At 39.6% G+C, this 16167-nt stretch overlaps 1 protein-coding gene across 12 annotated transcripts in view; it reads right to left on the bottom strand.

Moving 5' to 3' along the window:
• The window catches only part of lrrc7 (leucine rich repeat containing 7), a 107709-nt gene that overhangs the window by 21929 nt on the left and 69613 nt on the right, over positions 1-16167 (bottom strand). For 7 of the 12 annotated variants that reach the window (XM_058638068.1, XM_058638070.1, XM_058638063.1 and 4 more), the window contains 16 exons: positions 14638-14755; positions 14274-14352; positions 13026-13115; positions 12600-12656; positions 12098-12161; positions 11073-11147; positions 10775-10919; positions 9433-9505; positions 9201-9218; positions 5518-5647; positions 4470-4585; positions 4003-4072; positions 2705-2804; positions 1700-1824; positions 663-959; positions 320-472 (listed from right to left, as the gene is read on the bottom strand). In XM_058638068.1, the coding sequence (XP_058494051.1) occupies positions 320-472; positions 663-959; positions 1700-1824; positions 2705-2804; positions 4003-4072; positions 4470-4585; positions 5518-5647; positions 9201-9218; positions 9433-9505; positions 10775-10919; positions 11073-11147; positions 12098-12161; positions 12600-12656; positions 13026-13115; positions 14274-14352; positions 14638-14755 (1710 nt within the window). The remainder of the gene's footprint in view (positions 1-319; positions 473-662; positions 960-1699; positions 1825-2704; positions 2805-4002; positions 4073-4469; positions 4586-5517; positions 5648-9200; positions 9219-9432; positions 9506-10774; positions 10920-11072; positions 11148-12097; positions 12162-12599; positions 12657-13025; positions 13116-14273; positions 14353-14637; positions 14756-16167) is intronic. The other 5 variants (XM_058638065.1, XM_058638075.1, XM_058638067.1 and 2 more) reach the window with 4 other exon arrangements.

Raw genomic sequence — 16167 nt, 5'->3', positions numbered from 1 at the left:
TTCCGTACTTTTTAGACCCACTCGTAGGGGGTCGGACCTCATTACCAGAATGTAAAGAGTCCGCCATCTTTGCTAACAGTTACGCTAACAGGACCAAGTGTCACGCAACAAAGAAAAGAATTAAGATATTTCTTGACTCAGATTCAAATGAACTACTCAACTAAAGTAAAGCAACTAAAGATTTGACCTAGAGGATAAGGTTTTGGTTAAACTGTCCAAATAAGTGGAAGCCAATGCAGAGTCCCAACAAGAATAGCTGCAGTCCTCCCTTGCTCCAGTGCAAATCCTCTGTTAGTGTGCAGAACACTCTGTAACAAACCTCTGAGCTCTCGGTCAAATCCTCTTTATCTTTCCTCTTGGGAATGTCGATGCCAGAGTTATGCATTGATCCCTGATCCATGAGCTGAGACTGAGAGAAGTCCTGCATCTCTCTGTCTGTCACCTGGCAAATGTACGCAGAGTCACACATCAGCTGAATAGACAAAAGAAATAAAAAAAAGTATGTCAGATAACCTGTGCTCCCTGTCCTTTACCTGCAGCACATACTGTAAGAACACACGTGCCACTATTGTACTGACACCTTACTTAACGACAACAGAGGTTAAAAAGCGTCATGCTTGTTAATCTGTAGATTCATGCGCACGTGTGTCTGTGTTTCCTACCTCTTTAGGCGGTAGCGGCCATGGCGGCTCATACTGTTCTTTGCTGAGGTGCGAGTGTTCCATGTTGGTTCCTGCTGACGTGGCAGTGCCTGTGCTCAGCTGGTGCTGGTGCGGATGCTGATGCTGATGTTGATGTTGATGCTGATGCTGATGCTGATGCTGGTGCTGTTGCTGATGCTGGTGGTGGTGCTGGTGCCCGGCGTGTACGCTTTTCCCCACAAGGCTTTGCACCGACTTGACCATGTTCTTCAGGTCCTCGGGGTAGGGTGTTGGGTAGCGCTTCAGGTTTATCTCCACCTGCAGATAGAGATGGAAATGTGTTAATGCACAAGATTAAAGCTTTGGAGTCCAGGTTGTCTGTGTGCAAGTGTAGTTTATAATGAAATTAATGACATTAATTTTAATTTATGCGTTCTGTACTTTCATGCTACTATATTTCCCAGCTATTCCTTGTAAACGAGATCCGTGACCAATCTGTTGAAATAAAAAGTAATAAAAAATTAGTTGCCCAATTAAAAACAATTTTACGACTTTTTAAGACTATGACAGACTGTGGTTCAGTCTAAGAAATGGAGGTGCCCCAAGGTCATTTATGTAAAACATGAACAGAAACATTAACAAATAGCCCAAAATAATAATAATAGTCTTGCATTTATGACAGGAGAATTGAGTTTTCTCCAGCACAGCACCCAAGGATTCTCAATCAAAACGTGAAGGTCTGGAATCTGTGGTGGCCAATTCATGTGTGAAAATTATGTTTTCTGCACCTTCATTTGAGTCAGATGAATCCTGGCATTGTTATCTTGTAATATGTTCGAATAACCTGGTCATTCAGTTTATTAAGGTCGTCAGCTGACCAGGTTTTTTGGGCACATAATAATGTCGCTGAACCTTTACATGAACAACTGGAGAAACCCCAGGTCATAACACTGTTTTATAGACAGAGACAGACAGAAAGAGAGAAAGGGAGAGAGAGGGAGGAAGACAGAAAGAGAGAGAGAGAGAGAGAGAGAGAGAGAGAGAGAGACAAAGCTGACCTTGACCTTCCCAGAGTTGTCCTCCTCTTCTTTCTTGTCCTCAAAGTCAAAGGCCACAGTCATCCTCTGCTGTCTCTGCTCCTCCCACAGAGTAGGATTAAAGCTGTCACTGTCCGACTGGTAATCTGCACACACACACACACACACACACACACACATATTTACTTACTATATTTCCTTTCTATATAATTTAGTAATTTTTCTGAATTGTATGCATATATTGCTGTATCATATAGTGGTTTTATTGTTTGGTGTATTGTATAGTTTCTTCTACGTTAAACGTGAACCCCAAGGAAGAGGACAACCAGTGGTACCCGAGCTTCCTCTGATGGTACTTTATGATGGTATTCTACTGTATATACGAGGGTATGTGAACGCAGTGTAGCTGAGGAATTTTGACCAGAGTGCGTAAAATGTTAAATAAAATAAAATAAAATAAAATAAAATAAAATAAAATAAAATAAAATAAAATAAAATAAAATAAAATAAAATAAAATAAAATTAAATTAAATTAAATTAAATTGCATTATACCTTATCTCTTGATCTAATTTCACTATACCTGTGTGTGAAGTATATGTGAGGAAAAGGAGGATGATGAGAGAGCAAATTAACCTATTTACACCACTGTATTTTAACGTTTAATGGTGATAATGGTGTTACTTCTAGAGCTCAGTACTTTCTCCTGTAGTACTTGGTATAAAAACTGTGAGAACCAGTGATCTAAGCCTTTGTTATTTTGTTATAATGTGACACATTGATTCCTTCATATTAAACGTTATTTTCCCAATAAGTGTGTGTTCCAGACATCCTCTCATATGTCTGTATATCGACGTTTAACGGTGATAGCGGTGTAACTTCGAGAGCTCAGTACTTTCTCCGGTGGTACTTGCTATAAAAGTTTTGAGAACCACAAAGACACACAACACGACAGTCTAAATATAAAACATTCAGTTTCCAAATGTCCTTTCACTATGAGACAGAGACACAGTAGCACACAGTTGTACCCTCGTCATGTCGTGGTTGCTGAGGAAACATGTAGTTGGTCAGAACCTTCTGTTTGGTTTCTGGGTGGGCTTCTGTCTGCAGAGGGATCAGAGCCTTGGACTGCAAACATGGACACAGAAACATTGCTATTTAGTAATATTCTCAAGGCAACTTTCATTGAAACTTAAAAAAAGGGTTAGGTAAATTTTTTTTAAAGTTTATGTACAGTAAGTCTTTTAAGTTGATCAGGTGCAGAAAAACGACAATTTTCAATTTCCAAAATCATTAGGGAGATGATATGCAGTGTATGCCGTATAGATAAAATTCTTTATCAGAAAAATAAGAATATGTGGAGACAGTAAAATCACCATAAACTGAGACATGTAGTATATTTTTAGTTAAACTGTATTGGCACAGTATTATTGTTATCAGTACAAAACGAGACCACAATGAACAAATATTGGTTTTTCGCACTATTTTGACATTTTGTGACCCACTAATCTTTAGGGCTACAACAATTACTCGATTATTCATTGATAACTAAATTAAACGTCAAGTTTACTGATGTTTCATCTTCTTAAATGTGAATATTTTCTGGTTTCTTTGCTCCATATAACAAAGAAATCACTAAAACTAGATCATTATAGTTTGTGGACAAAACAAGACATTCAAGAACATCATCATTTCCAGGTTTGGTACACAATTTTCAACATTTTGTGATAATTTACGAACCAAACAAGTACTCGATGAGCCATATTGCAGCCACACTCATCCTAATATTGCCTTGTATATATATGTTTGTTGCGCAAGTAAAACGGAATACATTAGACCTTCCATAAACTGTCCTGGATGCTCGTGTAATATTCATGAATTTATACGATATCAGTCTGCCTGCGAGACATTTATCAAGTGTGTCGAGCGCTTACATCACCTCGAGTGTTGAAATGATGACGTTACATATTGAGCAGAAATGCTAATTCATTGTAAATCAGACAATGTTATGAAATATTAAGCATCACAGCGACATCCACGCTGCACCAAATCCCATTGCCAGTAACTACCAGGAAATAAATGACACAAGAGCACTCGTACAGTTCAGGACATGATGTTATAAGGGTTCTGAAAGTCTTTTCCTTTTATGCCACTGCAGGATAGGTTGAGTTTGAATTAACACTGAGGACAAGTAGCAGCACATAGTGTAGTGTGTACCCACAGAATGGGTCCGGTATTCTGATCAATATATGGATTGCGTGGCGTGTTGGTGCAGCTGCCTTGAGGGCAGGTGCAGTGAAGGTGTGGGAGGGAGAAGGACACAAACCTGATTGTCAGAAAGCCACAAAGCTGCCAGGTCCTTCAGCTTAGTGAAGGTAAATGGTAGATTCTTTAACCTGAGAGAGAGAGAGAGAGAGAGAGAGAGGGAGGGAGGGGTGAGAAAGGAAAGAGAGATGTTTCTTCTGCCCACGCACTGTACAGCCTGCAGAGCATGTAACTATGGCAACACATTCCATCCATTCCCATAGTAACTGTAGTCCATGAGAGCAGTTACGGAGCTAAAACAGCCATTGAGAAAGTGTTGCCTATGTGTGTGTGTGTGTGTGTGTGTGTGAACTCTAGCAGAAACACTGACTTTAAGACAAAAGCTCATTTCTGAGTAACTGGTTAAGTTAAGGGCTTTTTGAAGGTGACTTGTGGTTAGTCATGGTTAATGTTTGCTGTCTTTACAGGAAGTGCCCTGTGCAGAATAGTTGCAAAAACACGTGTGTAAGTGTGTGTGTGCGTGTGTACCTGTTGTCACTGAGGTTAAGGACTCGTAGTTTGGTCATCTGTCCGATCTCATCAGGAAGAAACTCCAGTTTGTTGGAGCGCAGCGACATCACTGTCACGTTCTTGCAGTTGCCGATCTGAAACGCACAAACAAACCATCCAACCTGGTTACAGTGCAGGGAAAAGACTGAGTGCTAGGGTTGGCTGTTTCCTATTTCTACCAGCTATTAGATAAGATAAGATAAGATAAGATAAGATAAGACTTTATTTATCCCACAAGGGGAAAATTACTGTGGGTGAAAAAAATGACTCCATATTGTTTCCATTTGTTCACTCCTGCGTGGCTTAGATTTGGTTACATTGCCATTTAAAAATGCTATTTGTGACAATGAAAATAAAATTCTTATAAAACAGTGCCTTTGTATGGAACTTTTACCGTTGAAAAAAAAAAAGGTCTGAATGGACCATTTGCCCCGCAAAATCTTCACATTATCAAATCTGACACCCCTGCTGTAGAGTATTGCAGAGTCTGAGCAGGAAGTGTGTTGTTTTATTTTGAAAGGAGAACTGTATGTATACATGCGTTGTCTCTTGAGCTGCTCATCATTTCGACAGTGGAATGACAGGAAATCTTCAGATTCGCTGAAAAGGGATTTGCAATTTTTACGATTTACTGTGTGAATATGGTGAATTATTGATTTAAAAGTGATTCAGAGTGAGATAAAAATGTGTACGAAAGGGAACTATTACAGCTTAGTAAAATTACTAAGACTAAATTAATGGTTTTAGTTCTGGGAATTAGGCAAATTGGACACCCTAATTTGACTGTAGGTTTGAGAGTGGATGTTTGTTTGTCTCTGTGTGTCCCTGTGATAGACTGGTGTCATGTCCAGGGTGTACCACAGCCTATGTCAGCTGGGATTGGCATCAGCGCCCTCCGTGACCCTCATGTGGAGGATAAAGGGGTAGAAGATGAGTGAGTGAGTGAGTGAGTGAGTGAGTGAGTGAGTGAGTGAATGAGTGAGTGAGTGAGTGAGTGAGTGAGTGAGGGATTGAGTGATGTCCATACCTCCCGGGGCAGGTCTGTGAGGAAGTTCTCATCAGCAGCGAAGGTCCTCAGGCTGTGCAGGTACCCGATGGTGGGAGGCAACGACTCCAATTCATTACAACTACAGTCCAACTCCTCCAACAGAGACAGACTGCATGAAATAAACAGACAGACGGAAAGAGATACAGAGAAAATGACACACACAGGAAATCATCCTTCAGGCTGCAAAGTCTCTGCTACTGTACAACACTAGATCACTTAAGCTGTACGGGGCATTAAAGGGTAAGGGAGGTGCTACTCTTTTTTTTCTTAATGTCAGCAAATCCTCTGGTTAGACTGAAACCACAAATGAGTCAGTTCCCTCTCAGGTGATGTTTCTGTCGCCATACTGTATATCGCTCCGTTATTGTCCCAAAAACTACAAAAAACTAAAACAAATCAGTGAGCTCCATTGTTGCACTGGGTTTCATGCTACTTCATTAACATGAACACAAGCTGTGTCGTTTATTTTTAGTTCATCCCACATCCCGCTGCTCGTCAGTGCACAAAATGTTTTTTAATCTCGAGCTGGAAAACAATGCACTATTCACCGCGGTGTTAATAGTGTGTTTGGAGCTGGAATGCACAGCTGTTTAAGCAGTTTACTGAGGCTTAAAATTAAACTTCATTTTTTAACCTTTCACTGATTTACATAGTCAGTCACTGACAACGTGAGGGTGTCTTAAAGTCTGGTTTTAGTCTTTTTTTTAGGGGATTTGTTGACAATAATAACAATAATAATAATAATAAAAATAAAAAAATACATAATAATGCCAGTCGTCTCCTTTAATATGTTATGATGAGTAGGAAAAATCTGACTTGGGACAGTTGCAATAATAATAATAATTTTATAATAATAATAATAATAATAATACTCAATCAATTCATTAAGCCATTACTCATAAATTACACTAAATCAGGAATTAATCTGATTTAATTTGATGTCCACTAATCCTCATTTTTCAATCTCATCTTCAGGATTCACAGTAACATCCAAAGCCGGCCTTAAACATGACCCTCACCGGCCTCCAGCCCGACCCTCACTGCCATCACTGGCCTTTCAGCACGCTTCCAGCCGGCTAATGCTAATGAGACAACAGTTTTACATAAACGTACTGTCACTGTTAACATTGCATTAGTCTGCTATTATTATTCCTAGTGGACCGGACCATCTGGGCCACCATACGGTGCGACAGAGGAGAGGAGAGGAGAAGAGAGTAAGGTAGAGAAGAGGAAATGAGAGAATAGTTTTTCCTTCAGGCATTTTTATTTCTACTTAAAACTAAATATAGATGGAGGAGAAAAATATCTCCCAAGCACGAACTGAATGTGCCAAATGAGACTTTTGATCTCCATCTTTTACCGCTTTATCCTCCACATGAGGGTCATGGGGTCGCTGGTGCCAATCCCAGCTGACATAGGGTGAAAGGCGGGGTACACCCTGGACAGGTCACCCGTCCATCACAGGGACACATAGAGACAAATAACCATCCACTCACATACTCACACCTACAGTCAATTAAGAGTGTCCAATTTACCTAATCTCCAAATCTGCCCATGTTTGGACTGTGGGAGGAAACCTGGTTTCTAACCCCTGCACCAAACCGCGTGGCCTAGACTTTTAATCTCTCCTTGTATGATTTTTTTTTAGATGCCCTGTGGTTTCCCAAAATGAAACATCAGTGGGTCATTTTACACATTCACATCTCTCTTTGGAGCTCTCAAAGTATACTAATGTGTTCCAGTGACTCAGCAAGAAAGTTAAACTCCTGCTTTAAAGTTCTGCTTTAAAGTCACTCCCACTCAGGACTCAGGTCTGCCACACGGTGGTTGAGACAGTCAGTCCCCAAAGCTCCCAGAGAAAGGTGGTATAAAGTCGGTATAAAGCATCAATCTCCGGGTCTCTAGTTCTGTATGCTTTACTCCAAAAAGAGGCAAAGAAGAAGCTGCACCTGATCTCAGACTCCGATAAGCCACTTAAAGATGGGACAACAACGCAGTCTCTTCTCTGTGCCTCTGACCTCACGCCCGCTGCACGAGATCACTTCAGAAATGTAGCTAAAATGAGCAAAATAAAGCTTCACACCAGCATAAACTCAGAGACATGTACAGTATAATGTATATCGTGACCCATTTCACAGCTGTGACGTAACACAACAATGGCCTGGAAAGATCAAGGACTGAAAAAACTGAAAATAGAGCTTACAACTTAACTTTGAAATAAAGGAATGAGGTGTGCAAAAAAAAGAGAGGGAGCAGGCAGCAGAAAGGCAACATTACAGATGCTCACTGCCATAAAACAGCAAAGAAGAAAAGACTGGACTCGACTTGTTCTTTCTCTGAAACTAAAAATGGTGATAGATGAACAGTAACTTCAATAACTTAGATATATACACACTGTAATATTGGTAAGATAAAGGCAAACATTCTACACAAGGACTTTAAGTAAATAAAGCTTTTTATAACATCTCAAATGGGAATATAGACTCATGTTTTGCATAAACAGAAGGGTTATAATGGGATAATTAATTATTATTATTATTGTTGTTCAGTAAAAACACACACATAAACATCATAAGTACAGTTCATACTGATGAGGTAATACAAAGGATCCCGAGGGGAAATAATGCATCTACAATGCTGTTTATTGAGCCTAAAATCTGGGACTTGTTCAGGAAGACAAAATGTTTGTTTTTTTCCAGTGTTCAGATACAAATGCGTTGCAAAGAGTGTTCAGTTGACTGTTTAACAAAATCTGCAGTGTTTTTAGAAGATATAATCCATCACAGATTCACTCTGGTTTGTCTCTATGAAGAGTAAACAGACACGGAATCAGATTATTCTAAACCCAAAACTGATGGTAATTGTTTGGGTTGTCTTTCCTCTCAGTTCTATCAACCATGAAGTTAAACATGCACAGACTATTCAGTGACACATGTAAAGACTTCAGAATGTTTGACTGACAAATTCCTTTCTTTTTTAAAGCAACATAATTGAATACTGTAAATTAATTTAAAACCAGTGTTGGTCCAGTGTTGGGGCCCTAAAGTGAATTTGATTTACTTCCAAACCAGTGTTTTTTAACCTTAGAGGGCCAAGTATTAATTTGCACTTTTGTATCCAGTGTGGTGACACTGAATTTAAATTAAACAAATAAACCAGTTTAATTCCTTTGCTTTAGAACTGTACTAGAATTGTGCACTAAATAAGCAAAATCTTCAACTCAATCAAACCAAATCACTTCAGCGCAACACTATTTAGATATTCAAATATATCTAAAAATATCTCGATTTCTTTGTAAAAATGTTTTTTTTTCTGCTGTTTTCTCTGGAGGACCCCTGCTGATCAGGGGGCCCCCAAGCAGCAGCTTATACAACTGTGATGGATGATAATGAGAATTGTTCAAAATAACTGTGATCTTTTTTTACATGCAATCATTCCTGCGGTTCCAAATCATGAGGGTTTTTTTTTTTCAGCAAGGCACTTGATTTCAACCCAAATATTGAAAAAGTTTGGAAACCACGAAGATCAAATTATCACAGTATGTGCCTTTAACTTTGGACAGAATTCATGTTTGCATGTAATTTCCTTGCTACCTGCAACGCATTTGAACATCTGTCTGTCTCTGAACGCACCCCTGGATCCAGGAGGCTAATGTTACTCACCCTTGCTTGGGCTTCGGACTAATGCCACGGCAACGCAGCAAACATAACACACAGAACCCCCCAATCATCAGCCAGTATAACAACACAGCAGCTAACAGTAGTCAACAAGGAAAACAACAACAACCCAACAAAAAATGTACAATCATCCCCTCCTGACAGAAGATACAATGGTACGGTTTAGGTGCGATTATTTTATTTGTGTGTTTTGATGTGTGTGTGTGTCGTATCATACCTCCCAATGGTGTTGGGCAGTGAGGTCAGCTGATTGTCGTCCACCTTCAGAGTTGTCAGCTTCTTCAACATCCCTGTTCCACAGAAGCACACATCGCATCGTGAAGATGTGGTTTCTCGTCAAAGACACAAACACAGCACACTGTGGTCTGAAATACCAGTTATTAATATCATAGCAGGGAGCCGTGGTAATTTAAAACGTCTTCTTTGTGTGAACACAACCCCAAAATAAACCTGATGCTTTCCATCAAAGGCTGCCTGTGTCGCCCAAAGTGTTCACAGGCTTATTCCTCTTCACCAAAGAACATCAGCGTTGGCTACAAACTGTATCAGAAACACCATCGAGTCCTTCATTACCATGGGCACCACAGTTTATTTTGATTTACTCCCACACACACATGCACACACACACCATCGTGCCACCCTGCCATAATTATTCCCCAGCAAACCTAATGCATGTTCATCAGAGACACTGAAAATAGCCCCAAACAAAACGTTACATTAATTCCTGTTAGAGCATCATTTGAAAACCACAGAGAACAGCTACTGCACTAAAGGTCCAGCGTGTAACGTTCGGAGGCAAAAAATACACTTAGGTATACCCATAAGTATATTTGTATAAGTCATTTGGTTTATTTACATGTTAGGTTGGAGTATTAGGGCCAAACTCAAGAATAAAGTCATAGTATTATGACAATAAAGTCGAAATCTTTGGAGAATATAGTTGTTATTATTTGAGAATAAAGTTGTAATATTATCAGAATAAAGTCGGAATCATTCGAGAATAAAGTCGTAATATGAGAATATAGGCTTAATCTCTTGAGAATAAAATTGAGAGAATTTGAGAGAAAATTCCGACTTTATTCTCATAATATTATGACTTTATTCTCGTAAAATGACGTCTTTATTCTCATAAAATTACAACTTTATTCTTGTAAAATTATGACTTTATTATTGTAAAATTATGCCTTTATTCTCATCATATTACGACTTTATTCACATAAGATTATGACTTTATTCTCATAATATTACAACGTTATTCTCATAAAATTACGACTTTATTCACATAAGATTATGACTTTATTCTCATAATATTACAACTTTATTCTCATAAAATTACGACTTTATTCTCGAAATATTACGACTTATTCTCATAAAATTATGTCTTTATTCTCGTTTTCTTTTCAGTTTGTCTTAATACTCCATCGTAATGTGACCCAGTTTGAAAGATTTACATCTTTTGAGTCAATGGACTTGGTGTCATGTTCTTTTTGAGAGACACTGTTGCACAGATATTGGTTGTGTGTAGTTGTATATGTGTGTAATTACGTGTGTGTGTGTACCTAAAGAGTCAGGGAGGTGCTGAAGCATGTTGGAGGACAGCAGCAGGTCCTCTAAGGCCTCACAGCCTGAGACGTCTGTGTCCAACGTCTCAATGCGATTCTTAGCCAAGTCCAGATACCGCAACTGACGAAGCTTCCCTAACGACTGCAGAGACGAGAGACGAGGAGACAAAGGGAGGAGGAGACAACCAAATGACAAAAAACAGGCAGCGTGGCAAAACATGTTTAAGCAGAATGGCATTCAATTATTCCCAGTGCTGCTTTTTGTCACACACACACACACACACACACGTCTTACCCCTGGTATAGACTGAAGAGAGTTGTTATCCAGCCACAGCTCCTTCAAGTTGTGGATTTGTTCCAAAACCTCTGGCTAACACACACGTAAAGGAACAGACAGAGTGATTAAACAGTGAGTTGACATATGTAAGGATGTGTCTATACCATAATTAGTATGTGAGAAACATAAACATGTTGACAATATGATCTGAAAACCCTAAATGTCACATAAATGGCTGATTTAACACAGACTTGTTGATATCCTTTGTACAGGGGGCTTCATGGAATTTTGAAACACTGTTTTTCACACCTTGAAAAGTCTGGAAAAAAGGTTTAGCTCATAGTAGAATCTATGAAGAGTCCGAAAGAGTCTGCACAAAAGCATTTTAAAATGTGTGATATATGAAGAAAAGCAACTAAAAACTTGATATGATTTTGCTAGCTGGTCACATAATGTGCTGGAGTGATCTCTAGTTAAATCTTAAACCAGCATCTGAAGCAAGAAAGTAAACATTGAGTTTTTGTGAGTTAAAATGGTGAGATAAAGAGAAGTTATGTTAAGGATGGGAAGAAAGATGTGAGTGAAAAGATCATTTTGACTGAATAAAAAAGGTAACTAACAAAATAGAGATTTATGCCACCAAGATCATGTGACCTGACTGCAGGTGAAGGAGGCAGTGATCATGTGAACTCTGTGGAATTATGTTAAGATAAAAAAAGAAAAAAACAAACCAGACCGGTGTAACTTTGCAACAAAGACTGTATCCGACTGATACTGATATGAGCAAATACTCAGGACTGTGGTATCAGACACAAAAAAAGTATATAGTTGATGTATATAATTAGATACTTTAAAAATATAATGAATATTAAGTGACAAAACATAAATTATGATTATTCATGGCACCAAAAATGTGTTAAGTGTCTCCAGAGGTTTTGTTTTTTTTCTCTTTTCATGAAACTGTTGTATTCCACTGTGATTCTTAATACTTAATGCACAGCGACTATAACATAACAAAACAATATGACCACAGTCATTCTCACCATTTCAGAAAATTCATTGCTACCCAGATCCAACCTCTCCAACTGTGTCAGTCTGTGGATGGACCTGAGAGGAGAGGAACAATACAACGGTTACATTTTCATACATTTGCAACACCGGGCCTTTTGCCTTGAAGCGTTTCTTTGCGTACGTTACTTGTGCACTCTTCTTCCAATGATTATTATTATGACTATTTACTGCAGACTACTTGTAGCCTTGAACACCGCCCTGCGCTTTCTCTGTCTGTGGTTATGTGATTATTCCGTTGCATTAAAATGAACTAAAAACACTTGAACACACTGCTGTTCTAACAGGCTTCCCCGGTATTTATGAACACCTGTCTGGGATTAATAATCGTAATCTTGCTTGAGAAGGCGAACATACACTTGTTAGTAACATGGGACATCTCTCTCTCTCTGTCTGTCTGTGTACAGTGTCTGTGTGTGTGTGTGTGTGTATTTGTTTGGACAAACAGCCGCAGACACATATGGTGCTTTATCTTACTTTGGCATGTTTTTCAGGTGGTTCTCTCTCAGCTCAAGGATCCGTAGTTTGGAGAGTCTGGATAACAGAAGGCACAAAAACTAAAACTTAAACTGTAACTAGGAACAATAATAATAATAATAGTGGGCCAAATGATGTAAATGAGGAAAAAAAAACATTAAAATTTTAAAATAAAAGACATTTTCCAACCTGTAAAGATTTGTGTGTTTATGTTTTAAATAACATGCATAGAATGAAGCTGTAATTAACATCTCTTGGAAATTATTCATGATTTTACGTCTTGCCATGATTTATATTGTGATTTTTGGGTCATGACAGTTTAAAAAGTGGGTCCCCATAGAGAGAGAGTTTTTGGAAACACACGCCTATTACACCTGTGAGCACACACACACACACACACACACACACACACACACACAAGTTTACCTGCCAAAGTTAGACGGCAGACACTCCAGGAAGGCATCGTTTAAGAAGAGCTGGGTCAGATTCAGGAGCTGCGTAAAACCATCTGGGAGTCTGGGATATGAGAGAGAGTGAGAGAGAGAGAGAGAGAGAGAGAGAAAGAAAGTGTGTCCTTGAAGGGCCTCAGTGGAATATAACATGGACAATGTTTCCCTAACAAGCCCTGCAAAAATTGCTTGCTGCTGTGAACCCGCAGATGACTCATCCCACACACACACACACGCACACATCTGTCTGCAGTATACTGTGTGGCTGAGTCTCGTTATGCTTCATGGACATTACGCAGCAAAAACAAGGAAAACAAGTTACTAACTTTACACCAGCTCCATAAATAGCAACACAGGAGAGAAAGGCAAACACCACAACGTTGCTTCCTCTAAAGTTGTGTTTATTTCTCAATACTAAACGTGCGCCAGAACGCGATTAGAGCTTTTCCTGTGTCGTTCCACGCTGGCAGAATGACAGCTGGGCGACCCAGCTCTTCCAATGGCCTCTTGTGTCCTAGCTCTTACCTTTACCCCCTCCCCTGCACAATCTCCTTCTGCACTTGGAGCCACCTCTGCACTATCAAGTGGCTTTGGATAAAAGTGTCTGCTAAATGTAAATGCAACCAGTCACTAGTTTGTTCAGAATCAGCTGTTTTTACTACGTGATTTTAGTATTCCTGTAGCAGCCTCCGCAATAAAACCACTTAAAGCTCAGCTTCAACTGTTCTCTATGAGACAACGACACAGAATAGCTTTTTTTTCCTCGACGCTGATTGGACAAATCCAGCAAAAACGTCACTTCCAGGGAAGCTCAGCTACTCTGGGAGTCAATGGACTTGCTTCTGCATGACAATTGATGGAATTGTCTATCAAGCCGGAGCCAGTTTTTGACTGACGTTGCAGAAACATAACACGACAGTGGAACCTTTTGTGCCTCAGTCTTGTGTGGATTTTGTGAGGAAAGTCTGTAGACAAACATCTGGTCGTTATTTTCTCGGTGATGTAGCTCATTTTCGTTTAAGCATACACACTGTAAATAAAAAAACACTATTATAGCACTTCGGTTTCACAGCATTTATGTATGAATAGCTGGGCGTGAGATGAGCTTCCCCTGTTTGAAAGACCAGCAACCGCCACTGGTGTTGATATAACAAATGACAATAACATAAGGAATACATGGATGATATGGTTGTATAGCCGTGTATATAGGGTAACAGGCAATTACTTGGTGATAGGGTTGACACTGGCCTCCACCACTGACAGACCTTTACAGCATTTTATATTGTCCGGAAACTCCTGGATACCTGTGACACAGAGAAGGAAAATGACATCAGCGCGTAATTACAGCTCAAGAAATCAGACACGCAAGGGTTAAGTGTTTCAATTTGCAGCATCTAAAATGTGCTATTTTGCATATTATTTTTATACATATGTATGTATATATATATATATATATACATGAAATAAGATTGATCATTGTAACCTACAGTTGAACGTAGTTGATTTTTTAGGTGTTTAGGTTTATTACTTTTGGTATGTTTTTCCAGGCTGCATCAATCATCTGTGTCTTTCCTTTTTTATTTCCTTACCATTTTTACTGATGTCCAGCTCTTTGAGGTTGACCAGGCTTGCTATGGTGGTGGGCAGGTTGGACAGGTCGTTATCAGGCATGCTTAGCTTCTTCAAGGCCTGGCAGTTGAAGAGTTGCTATGGGAACGCAAAGTGAAAGCAAAGAAGGAAAAAAAAAAAAAAAAAAAGATCGTCTGTTGGCAGAAATCACCTTTATGTACAGTATATGTTAGAAAAAGACACAGCTTCTTAATATTATATTACAGGATGTATCTCCTTTGACAGTGGCCCTGAGAGAACCCCCTCCCCACATATTGGAGTGCAGAATGTTCTGATTTGTGAAAGAAAATGTCACAACAAGTGGCAACACATACAAGTAAGAGCAGAAGCAAAACACACAGCAGATAAAGGCACAGTTGGTCAAATATGTGAGTTAGATGGAGATCTCCCTGATGAATAACCACAGAGTATCAGTACCCCACAGTTCTCTGTACTGTGGGGTAGCGTGGACATGGTGGAAACTGGCGCAATTTGGCACACAATGAAGCGCAAAGTCTTACCAACAAATTCAATTTTACATCCAGAGCCCAGATTGTGTCGGTGCACCAGTGTGTGTGTGTTGGTCTTAACCCTTGAACACGGAACGCATTGCAGACAAAACATTTGTGCAAGCGCACTTTGCATTAACGTAACTATGCGACGGTTTGTGCTATCGGAAACATTTCAACTGTCTCTGAAAGCTGAGAGGTTGCAAGTCAAAGCCAACGTGTGGTTATTTGAGTCATTTCCCTCGCGCTGTTGCAGGAAGCCGGCGAATCAGCGTATTTACAGAGTTTTTTTCAATTTGTTTGCTTGTTTTTGGAGATTGTACAACTTTTGTTTTTCTTCATTTTAAATGGTTAACACACTATTTTAACACGCAGTACATTGTAAATAACTGCCAGATATTGAAAGTTATTCTGGAAAAATTGGCCAAAGCACTTACTCACAGGACATGGTTAAAATAGGCAAAAAAGTCCAGACAGACAAGATTTTGAGGCTTAGGTAAAATGACGTGTGGTCAGTGCATTGTTGTGCTATCTTGGCACAAAGGCAAGCCACTGTGCCACTGACCAGAAAAACCTTGTCTAAAGTCAATAACACACTATTTTCATGCTTATTTAAACTGCACAGAGATGCACTTCAGCACTCCTCCTCCTCCCCTTTTTAATAAGTGAAATGCAGGCTGAATTTCAGTGCAATTCCTTATCCTGTGCAGTCTAATGGAGTTGTTGATGAGACAGAGGATCAATACTGTAGATGGTAGAGGCAGAGAGGGTCCACCAGCTAAGGACCACGTACCCAGTAGCGTGTGGGGGAAGAGAGGGAAGGAGGGAGGGTTGGACCTGCCAGACCCCGTCCTGTGTGTGAAAGCGCACAGACGCAGCTTTCAGATCTCAATGGTGAGGTCACAGGACTCATATCTGGTGCGGTACTTCCGTCTCTTCCTCCCCCTTTTTCATGAGAAAACTGTCATTCTGCTGATTCAGCTGACAACTGAAGTAACAAGT

This window comes from Solea solea, chromosome 9 (genome assembly GCF_958295425.1).
Source record: "Solea solea chromosome 9, fSolSol10.1, whole genome shotgun sequence".
NCBI lineage: Eukaryota > Metazoa > Chordata > Actinopteri > Pleuronectiformes > Soleidae > Solea > Solea solea.
Note: the sequence above shows the minus strand (reverse complement) of the source record. Positions and strands in the feature narration are given on the sequence as shown.